The sequence below is a fragment of the Myotis daubentonii genome, chromosome 4 (assembly GCF_963259705.1).
Source record: "Myotis daubentonii chromosome 4, mMyoDau2.1, whole genome shotgun sequence".
Classification (NCBI taxonomy): domain Eukaryota; kingdom Metazoa; phylum Chordata; class Mammalia; order Chiroptera; family Vespertilionidae; genus Myotis; species Myotis daubentonii.
The window spans coordinates 109,429,912-109,446,392 of NC_081843.1; the positions used below are offsets into that span (position 1 = coordinate 109,429,912).

Sequence of the window (16,481 nt, forward strand, 5' to 3'; positions counted from 1 at the left end):
GGTGTTGTTTTTTTTTATTGTATGTATTTTTAACATAATTACATTGAGAGACTAAAAGAATGAAATAAGGGGGATGGAATGAAGAGCTTCCTTAACAAATTGAGTAAACAGGAAGATAGTGTAGGTAGAATTTTGAGAGTAAGGTTCAAAGGGAAATACAAGGAGTTAGAGTAAAGATTATTTTCTAGAAATGAGAGGATAATTTTCAGGGTCTTTTGGGAGAGAAAAGCACATAGTTCACTAGATATTCTAGAATAACCTTTTACTTAATTAAACTGATCCAGAGGTCAAATAATGCACAGTATGTATGACACAATTCCAGTAAATATGCTATGAGGTGTTTTCCTAGTAGGATTGTTGGGTTGCAGACATACTTGCTTATTTTGAGCTGTTGCTATTAAAATTCCTCACTAAGTTTGGAACACTGTGAAATATGCCTATATTTTTATTGTTTTTCATTTTTCGCCTGAATTCAAAACAGTGGTTTTATATCTTTAATCACCTTTATCACTGTGGACTTACCACATCCTAACATATCATGTCCTGAGCAAAGATGTTCTCTGTTTAAGAAACAGACTCAAATGGCTAAAGGACTTAAATGTAAGACGGGAAACCATAAAAACCCTACAAGACTCCATACGCAGCAAAATTGCAGACATATGTCGTAGCAATATCTTTACAGACACAGATCCTAGGGCAAAAGAGACTAAGGAGAAAGTAAACAAATGGGATTATATAAAAAATAAAAAGCTTCTGCACAGCAAAAGAAACCATCAACAACACAACAAGAAAGCTCACTGTATGGGAGAATATATTTGCCAATGTTATCTTCGATAAGGGTTTTATCTCCAACATTTACAGGGAAATCATACAACTCAACAAAAGGAAAATAATCCAAACAAAAAATGGGCAAAGGACCTAAATAGAATCTTTTCGAAAGAGGACACTCAGAAAGCCAAGAGACACATGAAAACATGCTCAAAGTCACTAATCATCCAAGAGATGCAAATCAAAATGACAATGAGGCACCACCTCACACCTGTCAGAATGGCTATCAACAAATCAACAAATGACAGGTGCTGGAGAGGATGCAGAGAAAAAGGAACCCTCCTTCACTGCTGGTGGGAATGCAGACTGGTGCAGCCATTGTGGAAAACTATGGCGTTCCCTCAAAAATTTAAAAATGGAACTGCCATTTGACCCAGTAATACCACTTCTAGGAATATATCCCAAGAAACCAAAAACACCAATCAAAAAGGATATATGCACCCCTATGTTCGTAGCAGCACAATTTACAATAGACAAAATTTGGAAACAGCCTAAATGCCCATCAACAGATGAGTGGATTAGAAAACTATGGTACATCTACACAGTAGAATACTATGCTACTATAAAACAGAAGGAATTCTTACCATTTGCAACAGCTCGGATGGAACTGAAGAGCATTATGCTAAGTGAAATAAGCCAGTCAGTGAAAGAAAAACACCACATGATCTCACTCATTTATGGATAATACACGACATTATAACCTGATGAACAAAAAGATAGATACGGAGGCAGAGAAGCATGGAACAGACTGTCAAATTACAGCGGGAAGGCTGGGGAGTTTGGAGAGGGGGAGGGAAGAGATCAACTGAAGGACTTGTATGCATGCACATAAGCATAACCAATGGACACAAGACAATGGGGGGGTCGGGTGAGGGCATGTACTAAGGGGTAGGGGAGGCCGGGGGGAGGTCAATGGGGGGGAGGTGGTTGGAAGGAGACACATGTACTACTATCTGTAATACTTTAAACTATAAAATAAAATAAAAAAATACTTCTCCAACCTGTTTTTGCTAAGTTTTGAATGCAGGATTTTTAAGCCCTTTTCTTGACTTTTTAAATGACACTTGGACATTCTCTTTATTGATGGAGAGCACATGCATTTTCTATTGCTTTGTGACAAATTACTACCAATGTGTAGCAGGTTAAAATAACATCATTTTATTAGCTCAGAATTTGGTAACTCAGAAGTCTGGTATGGCTCTTATCTGGAGGTTGTGGTGAAAAATCCATTTTCAACCTCACTCAGGTTGTTGGCAGAATTCACTTCCTTGCTATTCTACAACTTAGGACTCTGTTTCCTTGTTGACTGTTAGCTAGGGCCTACTCTCAGCTTCTAGAAACCACCCTCTTTCTTTGCCACATGGTTCCTTCCATCTTCAAACGCAAGAACTGCTCGAATCCTTGTGCTTTGAATCTCTCTCAGACTTGCTTGTCTGCCACCAGCTAGAGAAAACTTTCCAGTTGGATAGAGCCTACCAACAATCTCCCTTTCTTAGGGTCTTCTGGGCTATAAGCATAAAATAATCACTATCATTGTGGTGATATCATATACAGTACACAGGATCCAGGGATTAGGACACAGAATCACAAGGGGGTGGGGGCATTTATCAGGATAAGCAAGAGAGCACCTGGGGTATTTTTTAGTTAGAAGAGGGAAAATACATTTCACCAAATTCTTTTTTCCTATTTGGGTCTGAACTTTACGTATACTAAGTTTCTGGAGTGTGGGCATTTAATGGGAGCATGAGTACTTTGTGGCAGGGAATAAGGAAATAAATGTGTGGTTTTTTTTTAAATATTACAGATTTAGTGAGTAGGTTAGAAAATGGATGACCATGCAGTCGATAGAAGTGATATTACTAACATTTTTAAGAGAAGGAGCATTGAAAACTTAGACAGTTATCCAATTCTCATTTCTTCCACCACCCTTACTCCCCCATTTTAGTTTCTGTTATATTCTCATTTTAAGTGATGCTATAGAGCTTAGTGTGTTTGTTTTTGTGTATGTGTTTTTAAATGTTTCATTTCTCTCGTAGACTACCTGATTACTGCTCTTTGATTTTCTGTCTTTTTAAAATTTTTATCCCTTCTGTTTTTTCTTTCCCAATTCTCTTGATTTCTGTATTCTCAAAACTGTTAAGAACTCTGTTAGGGAAGAATAAAAGAGGGCACAGAAAAAAATGGACAGTTGACAGGGTAGAGATGGTTGAGGTGGCATGGAGTATAAGACAGCTAGAAGCATTGAAACTGGTCATAAGTCACCCATGGAAAATGTTTAACCAATATAAGTACAGTTGACCCCTAGACAACATGCAGGTTTGGTGTGACACCTTGCACAATTGAAAATTGTGTATAATTTTTGTCTCCCCCAAAACTTAAATACAAATATACTGCATTCTTAAAATAAGCAAGAAAAAAGAAAATGTTAAGAAAATCATAAGGAAGAGGAAATGCATTTACAGTACTGTACATATTTATAAATAAAAATCTGCATTTAAGTGGATCTGTGCAGTTCAGACCTGTGTTGTTGAAGGGTCAAAACTATAGTTCTGTTGCTTAATTGTAATAAACTATTGCATAGAAAGGAACAAGTGAGATGATTGGATACACAACTACAAAGTAGAAAGAAGCTGTTGATATTAACACTGTCCAGTTATTTAATAACATTTCAGTGAGTAGGTGTTGAGCTTGCTTGTTGAAAATGCTCAAATAAGTTTGGGTAAAAATTTTGAAGCAACTTGAATACACGTGATAAAAGTAAGAGGTTTACATGGTAGTTTTCTCTCCTGAGGGGCAGCCTCCAGAGAGAAATGCTTACTAAACAGGCTGGTGGTGTCTCCAGTGGTCAATTAAAGGTGTTAATGAGCTATCTAAGAATATTTTTCCAAAAGAGCAGGAAATGTAGAACTAAATAGAAAAGTCAAAATTTATACTCCCTCTGTCCCATAATAATAGTAGCAGTTGATGAATGTAATTTGTCCCATAATAATAGTAGCAAAAGAAAATAAATATAGAATGCAACATTTATTATAAAAAAACTAGATTAAATTAAACAATAAATTAAAAATAGTACTCCTAATTTTTATTTTGAGTGTTCAGAGAGTTCCTGGATTTTTCAGTAATTTCGCTACTGCATTTTAGACTTGTAGGGAGGACCCCTTGGCTGCGAGGCTTTGCTCTCCCTGTGTGCGTGCGCTGGAAATGATTGGAGCCAGCGTTCTTCACTGCTTCCAGCATAAGTTGTTGAAGTGACAGAAACGTATTATCCAGTATTTCGGGAGAAATACTATCAAAGGCTAATATGGTGCCTCTTCTGCTAAGAGGAATATGTCTAAGTTTTTCAAGTTTTTCCTCCATAATCTTTGCATTTATGTCCACAGTTTTGTTTTTTTCAAAGAATCAACATTAGCATAAGATTCTCCTTAACAATTATTTTCAGAAGCACGTTTCCAAATTCTTGATATGGTCATTCTGTTGCACTTAAATTGTTTTGCAGCTAACGTAATTGCACCTTTCTGCAACTTTCCCTTTTTCTTTTGATGCATCAAGAACTAGACAATCGCAACTCGATCTTTGCTTGAAAACTCTGTTTTTTTCATCTTACTTTTACAATGGGTTGCTATTCAACTGAAATAAAACAATTGATTTCGATCAGCGGATGAAATTAGAAAAATAGTTATAATTCGTAATAATTAGATTAACCTAAAAATTGAAAGATGTGTCAAAACAAATGACAGATGTCATGAAACATTGATTTTGATGGAAGGCTTCGCAATTTTGCGCTACAACATAACTTAGAGCTGCATTCGCCAATAATTCCCATTTAAATATTCATTTGCTACTATTATTATGGGACAGAGGGAGTAACTTATTTTAAACCATGTTGTGAATCTTCAATTGGAGAGGGAGTTTCCCATGTAATTAGGTAATTTGCTTTGAGGTAGATCTAATCTTTGTTTTTTTTAACAAGTTGTTTAATTTCCTGTGTAAATACTTAATTGCTAACTAATGATAGCGCTTATTCTGATACAGTACCAGGAAAAACTCACTTTTTATTTTAATATATTTCTTGACTCCCTCTTTCCTCCCCTCCACTACCACACACAGAGAAGACAGAGAAGCAAGGTTTCTAGCCAGTAAAATGGGAATCATAGCAACATTCCGGTCATGGGCAGGTAAGTTACTTGACTTCGTTTTCAAATGTTAAGTTATTATGCAGCATCTAATGTAGATGTTAATCTAGTCTTACATGTTATTTTTAGACCTAAAAGAATTTGCAAAGAATTATTAAAATTGACTATTTGTAAGTCTATGTACTCAGGATTACCTGGGCAATTAAAAAAATTAAACATGATATAGATATATATATGTGTGTGTGTGTGTGTGTGTGTGTGTGTGTGTGTATACATATATATATACACATATATATATAGATGTGTATATGTATATATGGATGTATATATATATATGGATATGTATATATGGTTATATATATGTATATATGAGGGTGTTAGCTGTATATGTAACTAAAGTTTGTTACCTAAAAGGACAATATAAAACATAATTAATACCAAATAAGCAAGGTGTAGGCTATTAGTAGTCTTACATTTCTTGAGAAGAGGGAGTAAGCATGCTTTATCTTTCTGTGGAATAGAAAGCAAACATATTTCTTAAAATAATACCACCACTAAGTGTGCTATTTTATATTAATAAATACCTTCTTCCTTCTTGACTTTGTAGAATAATTTAAGGAATAGCATACAAAGGAGTGTAGCAGTAAACAGAAGAAAATTTTCCTAAACATATCTGTGTTACCTAGGTAATGCTAAGATATCTTTTCCATACAGATTACTATCCCAGCCATTGGCCCCTAGCCAGTATGTATTCAGTGACTTCCCCTGACCTCTCAGTGCTTTGGTAAAATCTCCATTCATGCTGTGTCCTCATGACTACCTATTTCCCCTTACCCTCGTGGATAAACTAGGTATTTATGAGGGCCCAGCAATCACACATTCTTTTTTATACTTAACCAGCCTCCACGCACTATTTTAACATAGAAACCAACACAGTCCTTCTGCCAAGTTTAACTATCACTGCCCTTACTTCAGAATTCACTCTAACTTAGTTTCCTTTAGCTACAACTATCATCTTTTGCCACCCTTCAACTTCTTTGCCATTAGAGCAGTTTCTGTCTTACCAACACATGAATTCTATCCTGCTCTAACCATTAGGACAGCCTAGCTACTATCATTCTCCTTACCTCCAGTTTCTAAGCTCTGCCATTCTGTTCCCTTGCATCTCTTAAACATTACTTCTACCGTGCTTCAGTTTGTCCTCTATCCCTTATATACTGATCCATCATTAGAAACTTAGACGGTTGAGAGTTTTCAACCCTCCTAATGAAGTAAGAAGAAAAATACCGGCATTACAAGTTAAGACTCTGAAAACATTTTTCTCACAGAAATAATTTCCTAAATAGTATTTAGACACTGTGGTACTGTTCATGAGTTATAAGCTTTTGTATATTTGTAACATTATTATATATATTTCAAAATCCAAAATTGATTGACAAATGAACTCCAGAACACAGTTGCTTCATGAGATGCAACCACCCGTTTTCCTGATTAGTGCAGAGTATGATCTATAGAGACTGTATCATAATCTGTAATCTCTCACATTACATCAAACATCAGAGTTTGAGAAATATCATTTTGATGACTTAAGCAAATAATTTTGAACCCAAACTCAAAGAGAAAATATAGATTACTAATTTTTTTGAAATTCAAGTCAATGATTTTTTTTCTTTTTATACTTTAGGTATTATTAATTTATGTAAACCTGGAAACTCTGGGATTCAATCTCTAATTGGAGTACTTTGCATACCAAATATGGAAATAAGGGTTTGTAAAAGTTATTCTGATTGTTTCATTTTTTGGACTTTTAATAGAAGAAAGTAATTGTAAAAAGGTTATTTCAGGTGATGGTGGAAATGGATGTGGTTATACGTGGAAAGATCCAGAAACAGGCACCTAGAGTAGAGGTTGGGGCAGTTTAGTTGACTTCTTACTCAGCAGTGATGAAGGGACATAGCTTTTGGAGTCTGGTTGATTGAAGTTTGACTACTAGTTTTACTTATAGTTCTATGACCTTGGGCATACTACTTCTTAAAAATACTTATTTTTATTGATTTCATAGAGGAAGGGAAAGAGAGAGTATGTGTGAGAGAAAGAGAGAGAGAAAGGAACATGAGTGATGAAAGAGAATCATTGATTGGCTGCCTTCAGCACACCCCCACTAGGGATCAAGCCCACACCAGGACACTGGGAATCAAACTGTGACCTCATGGTTCATAGGTTAATTAGCTCAACCACTGAGTCATGCCTGCTGGGTAGGCATATTGCTTTTAACTTTTAAACCTGTGTCTTCATGTGTACAGTGGGGTTACTAAAGACTTACTGAAGAGATTAAATTTTGTATTTAGTAAGCATTTAATAGTTATTTTTTGTCTAATATATTTTTTATCTAATATAGGCCTGATAGCAGTAGGTTTTTTTTGTTTTGTTTTTTTGGTGGTTTTTGTTTTTTTCTCTCTTAAGAAGCTGTGTTTTAGTGGGTCTCAAAATTGTGTGACAAATGGTTGGTCAAGTGGTTTTCATTGAAAAGTATTAATTTTAAAAACTTAATAATTTAAAGTCCCCCTACCCCTCTCTCAGAACAAATGGTCCACAAACATTTTCCCTTCTGAAGGTTTTCAATGCATTATCAGTAACCATTTTTTTAAACTATTAAATATACATGGCCAATAGAGACAACAGTTCTGAGACTGTTCTTCCTTCCAGTGCTGATTAAGACTGGGTGTCAGGTATTAGTTGCAATACTCAGGTAGCCTTCTGAGATCCTGAGACCTCTGGCAGACTTGGTGACTTTGCCGGCTGCAGCAGCCTTCTTGCCCACTGCTTTGATGACACCCACAGCAACCATCTGTTCATGAACAGCAAAATGAACAGCATATCATGAACAGCAAAATGACCCAGAGGAGGAGCTCTCAACACACCTGGGCTTGCCAGGAACCACAGCAATGATGACAGTATCAACAGATTTCTAGAATTTGGGGCGATCTTCCAGCTTCTTCCCAGAATGACAATCAGTCTTCTCACAGGTTTAATCAGCAAACTTGCAAACAGCACAGGTTTGGCCTAGATGGTTCAGGATAATCACCTGAGCTGTGAAGCCAGCTGCTTCATGGGTCATTTTGGCTGTCCCCAGCCATGGTGCATGATGAGCATCTTGGATAGACATGTCATTGACATTGAAGCCCACATTGTCCCTAGAAAGATCTTCACTCAAGTTTTATAATGCATTTCAACAGACTTCAGTTGTAACACTGAAGTCTGACTCGAGCAAAGATAACCATTAGTTATACTGGGTTTGGAAATACCAGTGTCCACAGGGACAGTACCAATGCCACCAATTTTGTAGACATCCTGGAGGGGCAGGTGCCAGGGCTTGAAATTTGAAATTCTCCATTCGATGTGAAGAGGGTTGACTGACTTAATGGAGAAATTCCTGGTCAGTGCACCATTTTGAAAAGGCATTTTTGGACTGGAACCTGGATTTTTTGTCTGTCAGAGTCAAAGAATGAATCCATGGACAGAGAGTAGTATAGCCTATTCTGTTTTTATCAGTTTTTTATTTTGAGAATAGAACATTCAATACATCTTTAAGCAAAGATTTTTTTCCCCCCATAAAAGTTAATGCACTGTATTTATTTGCATTTGCAGAGAGGTCTGCTTGAAGTACTTTATGACATATTTCGTCTTCCTCTGCCTGTGGTGACTGAAGAGTTCATAGAAGCACTGCTCAGTGTAGGTAAGTATCAAGGTGCATCTGCATCTATTCAAATGTTATAATTTTTGAAATGGCAACCTAATGGACACAATCCCTTAAATAAAAAGTACTCAACTAAATATTGAGTATAATTTTCTTTTCTTATTGCATTATAGTGGCATGAAATTAATATAAAAGTAAAACCTCCAATAAATTTCTAAAAATAAGAAATTTTTAGTTTCTCCTGTCATCCTAGCTCTTCAAATGAGCAATGAAATTAATAAAAATATGGACCAAGAAAGGAAGAGGAGACAATAAGAAACCTATATAATTCTCAAATTATATGATCTAATTCTTATTTTAGACAAATGACCCCAGAGTCCCAAAATAGTTAGATTTGTGTACATTTATATAAATCATTTTTTTTCTGAATGCCTTTTTTAGCCTATTTCTTTCCTAACCAATATTTAAAAAGATTATTCATAGCCTGGCTAGCTTGTAGTTATATACACTTGTTTAATTTTCTCCTAACTACTTATTTTTACCTATTTTAGATCCAGGCAGATTCCAGGACAGTTGGAGGCTCTCAGATGGCTTTGTAGCAGCTGAAGCAAAAACTATTCTTCCTCATCGTGCCAGATCCAGGTAGAATTTAGATACAGAAATGGTTCAAATTTATTACAATGACTGTTTTTATATTAAACTAGAGGCCCGGTGCACAAAAATTGGTGCACTCGGGGGCGTCCCTCAGCCCGGCCTATGCCCTCTTGCAGTCTGGGACTCCTCGGAGGATGTCCACCTGCTGGCTTAAGCCCGCTCCCTGGGGGATCGGGCCCAAGCTGGCAGTCAGACATAACTCTGGCAGCCCGGCAGCCCTCAGGGGATGTCCAATTGCCAGCGGGGAGCAGACCTAAGCTGCAGTCAGACATCCTTAGCACTGCTGAGGAGGCGGGAGAGGCTCCCACCACCACTGCTGTACTGGCAGCCATCAGCCTGGCTTGTGCCTGAGTAGAGCTCCCCCTGTGGGAGCGCACTGACCACCACAGGGCAGCTCCTACATTGAGCGTCTGCCCCCTGGTGGTCAGTGTGTGTCCTAGTGACCAGGCATTCCCAGTCGTTCTGCTGTTAGGGTCAGTTTGTATATTACCCTTTTATTATATAGGATAGAGGCCTGGTGCACGGGTGGGGGCCGGCTGGTTTGCCCTGAAGGGTGTCCCGGATCAGGGTGGGGATCCTGCTTGGGTGCCTGGCCATCCTGGGTGAGGGGCTGATGGGTGTTTGCATGGCTGGTCACACCCCCTTCAGGGTGGGGGTCCCCACTGGGGTGCCTGGCCAGTCTGGGTGAGGGGCTGCGGGCCGTTTTTAGGCTGGCCAAGCCCCCTGGTGACAGAAGCTCCCCCCTCTCCTTTTTTTCTTTGTTTTTTTATTCTGGGATTTATTTACCTTCTATAATTGAAACTTTATAACCTTGAGAGGAGCTCAGAGCTGGCCAGGGTGGGCGGGAGGGAAGCCTCCTCGCTCCAGCTCCATGGCCACAGCCGGCTGAAAGCAGGTATCTGGGGTTTATTTACCTTCTATAATTGAAACTTTGTTGCTTTGAGTGGAGCTCAGAGCCTGCCGCGGCAAGCGAGAAGCTTGGCTTCCTCCATCATTGGGGCAACCAAGCCTCCTGCTTGCTCCAGCTCCGTGGCTGCTGGCCACCATCTTGTTTGGGTTAATTTGCATATAGTCGCTCTTATCAGCTAGTGGGCATGGTTTAAGGCATAGCGAAGGTATGGTCAATTTGCATGTTTGTCTTTTATTGGTGTAGATTATGTAATATATGAATATTAGTGAGACTGTTTCTGTGCTGTGTTTATTACAGGCCAGACCTCATGGATAATTATTTGGCACTGGTACTCTCCGCATTTATTCGTAATGGACTTTTAGAGGTAAGACTTATAAACACTTTTATTTTATATATTTTTACTAACAAAATTTTTTCAGAGCAACAGACAAATGATGCATAAATATGTTCATGTATACTATTTTGCAACTATGGTATTTTATTTTTATTTTTAAAAGGGTTTGGTTGAAGTGATAACAAACAGCGATGACCATATCTCAGTGAGAGCTACCATCCTTTTAGGAGAGCTTTTACATATGGTAAGCTTTTACATATTAATAGTATGCTCATATCATTAATATTTTATACTAACTTTGAATATTAACTACTTGAGTGCTATAAATCTTAATTGCTCTTAGAAAGACTTTCTATTTTTAGGAATTAAAAAACTATAGATAATTACTTCAATCAGCTAGAATGGAATATGGTACTCAGTGCCTAAAATTTAGAAAACTACAAAATTTCTAAATATAACTGCCTTGTTTGAACATAGTCTTCTCTGTCAACTTGTAGTGAGGTTCACAGGGTGGGAATATTTTTTTATTTTTTCCTGTGATATTGTGATATCAGTAACTTCTGGAAAAAGGGAGCTAGGAAAGTGATCTGACCATTCCTTACTCCCAGCAATGAGGGACTTTGATGGTAAGATAGAAATTCTTGTTTATAGGTCACCTCTTAATACTAAATAAAAAGAACCATTTTAAACTCATTAAAGAAGAAGAAACCCTATGGCAAGTCTTTTAAAATCATATGTATAACTTGCTGTTATTGGCAGTGTATTTTTTTGTTTGTGTTGTTTTAGCACCCCTACATCCCAGTTGTTTTTTTATTTGTTTTTATTGATTTTAGAGAGAGGGGAAGGGAGAGGGAGAGATAGAAACATTGATGAGAGAGAAACATCATCAATCGGCTGCCTCTTGCACAGCCCTGCTGGGGATCGAGCCTGCAACCTTGGCATGTGCCCTGACTGGGAGTCGACCCAGCAACCTCCTGGTACATGGGTTGATGCTCAACCACTGAGCCACACCGGCTGGCCCAGTTGTTTTTTGTTTGTTTGTTTCCACATAGCAGCTGGGTTGTGTGAGTGAAGGAAAGAGAATTAAACAGAGTTGAATGATAACTTTCTTGTTTATCATTTATTTAGCCACTTGCTACTCTGTTCTCCAGCCCATCTATGAAAGAATTAAGTAATATTGCAGGTTCTCAAGTTTGATCATTATTAATTCTCAAAATATTTCCTGTAAGCATATCAATATCCAAATTTATTTGCTTTTATATAAAGGAACCAATTTTAACATTTCATCTGTTCCTTTTACCTATACATCAGAATTCCATGATTCTCTTGAAATATAAAAGCTGGTAATTTTGAGTCGTATAGCAGTGTTATTAGGTCATTGCTTATTATTCTTATATATTTTGGCTTCTACATTTAATTAATTTAGTTATCTTCATTGATAAAAGCAGATGGAGTGGTAGAATTTTATTTGGAAAGCAAGTGTTAATAAGTTTCTTATTTTAAATGTCAGAATATGAAGTAAACCTGTTTGATAATGATTTTTAAAACTTAAGAAGTCAACTAATAAGTTATATTGCATCTAGCATTTTAAATATTTTTAATGTAACATTATAGCTCTGGATATAAGTTTTGATATATTGTTTTTTAGATCATTTAAGAATTGAGTTTACTTGTCTACCACTTAAAATAATATAATTTAATGTTATGATAAAAGGTCTATGAAACTTACAGTTTTGTTAATGTAATGTGAGTCTATTTGTTCCATCTTCTCATTGAAAGTAGGTAAGAAAAAAATTATAAATATTGGAAAGTAAATCATTAAGTTAATTTCATGAGTAAAACCTCAAGAGTCTTTAGCTTTATATCTGTGGATAATCTAGAACAGCGATCGCCAACCTTTCGGACCTCACTGACCACCAGTGGTCCACGGACCACTGGTTGGCAACTGCTGATCTAGAACGTAAAATATTTCTATTTCTCAGTTCTCATAAAATGTTATGTTTCATTTTAGGCAAACACAATTCTTCCTCATTCACATAGCCATCATTTGCACTGCCTGCCAACCCTAATGAATATGGCAGCATCCTTTGATATCCCTAAGGAAAAGAGACTGTAAGTATCAGAGTTCTGGCAAAGTTTGTGCCTGGCACCTTTAATACCCACCATTTAGATAACCTCTTCTTTTTATAAAGTAGTATGTATAAGGTATGCTTGGAAATTCTTTCAGGGAAGCCTTATAGATAAGGGGGAAATTAATAGTTTTATTTAATAATTTGTATTGTAGGCCACAATACAAACTTTTTCTAGCATGTTTCTAGTATGTTCTTGAACAAGGACATAGACTTTCTACCAGATCACTAAAACGTTGGTTGTGACTTTTTTATGTTTTGAGCAGCAATTCAGGCTATTTAAAAAATATCTAAATTATTTCAAATTAATAAAGCACAAAGATTGACAATGTATTTTATATGTGGGGTTAAATTAATGTTGGAATTTAGAAACCCTTATTAGAGACATTGAAGTAAGCTAAACTCTGAAGGATATATTGCAAATATAGAATCTATAAACAAAAGTATGATAAGATAGCTATAGCTCTGCTAAAATTCCAGTGCTAATAAAATAAGATAAAGGTGGAGGAACTTGACTGGGAAGTGCTAGTAGGAATTTTTTCATTTGGTAAAGATTATGTCTAGGACAGGGGTATCTTTTTTTTTTTTCCAGTTACATCCTCAATCATCTATATATGGACCTCATATTTTATATAATATTAGTGAAATGTAACTCATAGCTGTTCAGAACTATGAAATTTTGTTGACAGTTATAATACACTAGGGGCCCGGTGCACGAAATTCGTGCACTGGGTGTGTGTGTGGGGGAGTGTCCCTCAGCCCAGCCTGCCCCCTCTCACATACTGGGAGCCCTCAGGCGTTGACCCCCATCACCCTCCAATCGCAGGATCGGCCCCTTGCCCAGGCCTGACGCCTCTGGCTGAGGCGTCCGGCCCGGGCAGCGGGGACCCGCAGCTGCAGCGGCCCCGCGATCGTGGGCTTCGCTTTAGGCCCAGGCAAGGGACCCCTAGCTCCTGGGACTGCCAGCTTCGACCGTGCCCAGCTCCCATCGCTGGCTCCACCCCTACTTCCTGCTATCACTGGCCAGGGCGGCAAAGGCACCTGATTCTCCGATCATGGCTGGGGGGCAGGGCAAAGGCGGCCCCAGGGCCGCCTTTGCCCTGCCCCCCAGCTCTTAGCTCCCCCCTGGGTTTCCGATCACTGTCAGTGGCAGGGGGCTTCTTCCTGCTTTCCCTTTCGCCTCCCTGCATTGTGCCTACATATGCAAATTAACCGCCATCTTGTTGGCAGTTAACTGCCAATCTTAGTTGGCAGTTAATTTGCATATAGCCCTGATTAGCCAATGAAAAGGGTAGCTCGTACGCCAATTACCATTTTTCTCTTTTATTAGTGTTGATTCTCAAAAGTTTAGTTCGCTTTATTCAGAAATATACATGTGGGCCTCACTATAGATAAATAATATTCTATTTATTGATTTTAATTCTATCAATGAAAATACTATTATTTAACAAAGTGAAGTTGAATTATAAACTTTGGACATTAGGGATCCTGACTATAGGCTTACATGTGTAAGGGTAGCTTTCAGCTTTTATTTTAGTAGTTTCATGATGGAAAAATGTGCTTTCCTAAAGCCTGATAGACTTAAATTTTTATGGCCATGAATTTCTTCCAGTGTTCTTGATATTTTTCTTTGTGTTTCCAAATTTGATTTGATAATTTACTTTATAGTGATAATTTCTATCCTTGCGTTTATGTGTTTTAATAGAGTGATTTACCAAAGTGATCTCTTTAAAATTATGCTAGCTCGCTATAGTGTTAATTGAACCTTTTTCTCATTAGGAGAGCCAGTGCAGCCTTGAACTGTTTAAAACGCTTCCATGAAATGAAGAAACGAGGACCTAAGCCTTACAGCCTTCATTTAGATCACATTATTCAGAAAGCAATTGCAACACATCAGAAACGGGATCAATATCTCAGAGTTCAGAAAGATATATTTGTTCTTAAGGTACTGAAAAGAAATCACAATCTATAACTCAGTTTCCTTAAGTATCACATACTTGCTTGGATTTTAGTATACTAGTACATATACTTGCTTGACTTTTCAGTTTTATTCATGCATATGGATTTCCTGATGGCTTCTACGTTTTATAATGACTGGGCAGTTTAGAGTTGTGTTTTTACAACTTTAGAAGTAAAAAAACATTTGATAATTCATTTTAAAATGAAAAATATTTTCTTTTGTTTTTAAATTTTAGACTTTTCTGATGTAAGAAATTTGCCTTAGTTTTCCTTATTTCTGATGATTTTAGGATACAGAGGAGGCTCTTTTAATGAACCTTAGAGATAGCCAAGTCCTTCAACATAAAGAGAATCTCGAATGGAATTGGAATCTTATAGGGACCATTCTTAAGGTATGACAGGATACTTCTTGGTGATGGTGTGATTGTCTTCATTTTATTATTCATTGTAGTTCATCATAATTATATGTTTGGTAATTGGTAAATACTTTTATAATGTAAACATTCTGTTTTTCTAGTGGCCAAATGTAAATTTAAGAAACTATAAAGATGAACAGTTACATAGGTATGTAAGAACTATTTTGCTTTTAAGTGTAAAGAACGTAGCTTTGAATTATACCTAATACTTGCTAAAATAATAATGGGTGTTTTGAAGATGCATATGTACATTATAATACTTGGTATATATTACACATACATACAGATGCTCCTCGGCTTACGATGGGATTATGTGCATATAAACTCATTGTAAGTTGAAAGACAAAAGTGCATTATAACATCTAACTTACTGAACATACATCAAATCTTAGCCTACCTTGAAGGTGTTCAGAACACCATATATAGAAAACTCCGGCAGCACAGTGTGCTGTAGAGTATCAGTTGTTTACCCTTATGATCACATACCTGCCTGGGAGTAGCGGCTTGCTGCCACTGCCCAGCCTCAGGAGAGAGTATTGTACCATGTATCGCCAGCCTGGGGAAAGTTCACAATTCAAAATTTAAAGTACAGTTTCTACCAAATGCGTATTTTTTTGCACCATGATAAAGTGGAAAAATTGTTAATCGGGGGTCATCTTTTTATATATTTTTATATATACACTAGGGGCCCGGTGCACGAAATTCGTGCACTGGGTGTGTGGGCGGGGGGGGGGGGGAGTGTCCCTCAGCCCAGCCTGCCCCCTCTCACATACTGGGAGCCCTCAGGCGTTGACCCCCATCACCCTCCAATCGCAGGATCGGCCCCTTGCCCAGGACTGACGCCTCTGGCCCACGAATCATGCCTGTGCAAGGGATCCCCATCTCCCTCTGATCGCTTGCTCCACCCCCCGCCCAAGCCTGACGCCTCTGACCCAGGCTTCAGGCCTGGGCAAGGGGACCATCATATCCCCCCAAGCCCCGGCTCTGCCCCCCGCCCAGGCCTGATGCCTCGGCCAGAGGAGTGACCCTCATCACACTCCGATCACCAATCACCGGATCGGCCCCTTGACCAGGCCTGAGGCCTCCGGCAGAGGTGTCAGGCCTGGGCAGGGGACCCCCAGCTCCCCGTGGTTGCAGGCTCTGCCCCTGCCCAGGCCTAACGCCTCTGGCTGAGGCGTCCAGCCCGGGCAGTGGGGACCCGCCGCTGCAGCAGCCCCGCGATCGTGGGCTCCACTTTAGGCCCAGGCAAGGGACCCCTAGCTCCCGGGACTGCCAGCTTCGACCGTGTCCAGCTCCCATCGCTGGCTCCACCCCTACTTCCTGCTATCACTGGCCAGGGCGGCAAAGGCACCTGATTCTCCAATCATGGCTGGGGGGCAGGGCAAAGGCGGCCCCAGGGCCGCCTTTGCCCTGCCCCCCAG

At 38.6% G+C, this 16,481-nt stretch overlaps 1 protein-coding gene across 7 annotated transcripts in view; it reads left to right on the top strand.

Annotated features, from left to right (window-relative positions):
- RICTOR (RPTOR independent companion of MTOR complex 2) overlaps positions 1–16,481 on the top strand; it is a 100,327-nt gene that overhangs the window by 54,859 nt on the left and 28,987 nt on the right. For 6 of the 7 annotated variants that reach the window (XM_059694895.1, XM_059694899.1, XM_059694896.1 and 3 more), the window contains 10 exons: positions 4,936–5,003; positions 6,646–6,728; positions 8,610–8,697; positions 9,210–9,300; positions 10,520–10,586; positions 10,720–10,800; positions 12,568–12,668; positions 14,465–14,630; positions 14,935–15,036; positions 15,162–15,208. In XM_059694895.1, coding sequence (XP_059550878.1) covers positions 4,936–5,003; positions 6,646–6,728; positions 8,610–8,697; positions 9,210–9,300; positions 10,520–10,586; positions 10,720–10,800; positions 12,568–12,668; positions 14,465–14,630; positions 14,935–15,036; positions 15,162–15,208 — 894 coding nt within the window. The remainder of the gene's footprint in view (positions 1–4,935; positions 5,004–6,645; positions 6,729–8,609; positions 8,698–9,209; positions 9,301–10,519; positions 10,587–10,719; positions 10,801–12,567; positions 12,669–14,464; positions 14,631–14,934; positions 15,037–15,161; positions 15,209–16,481) is intronic. The other variant, XM_059694897.1, reaches the window with a different exon arrangement.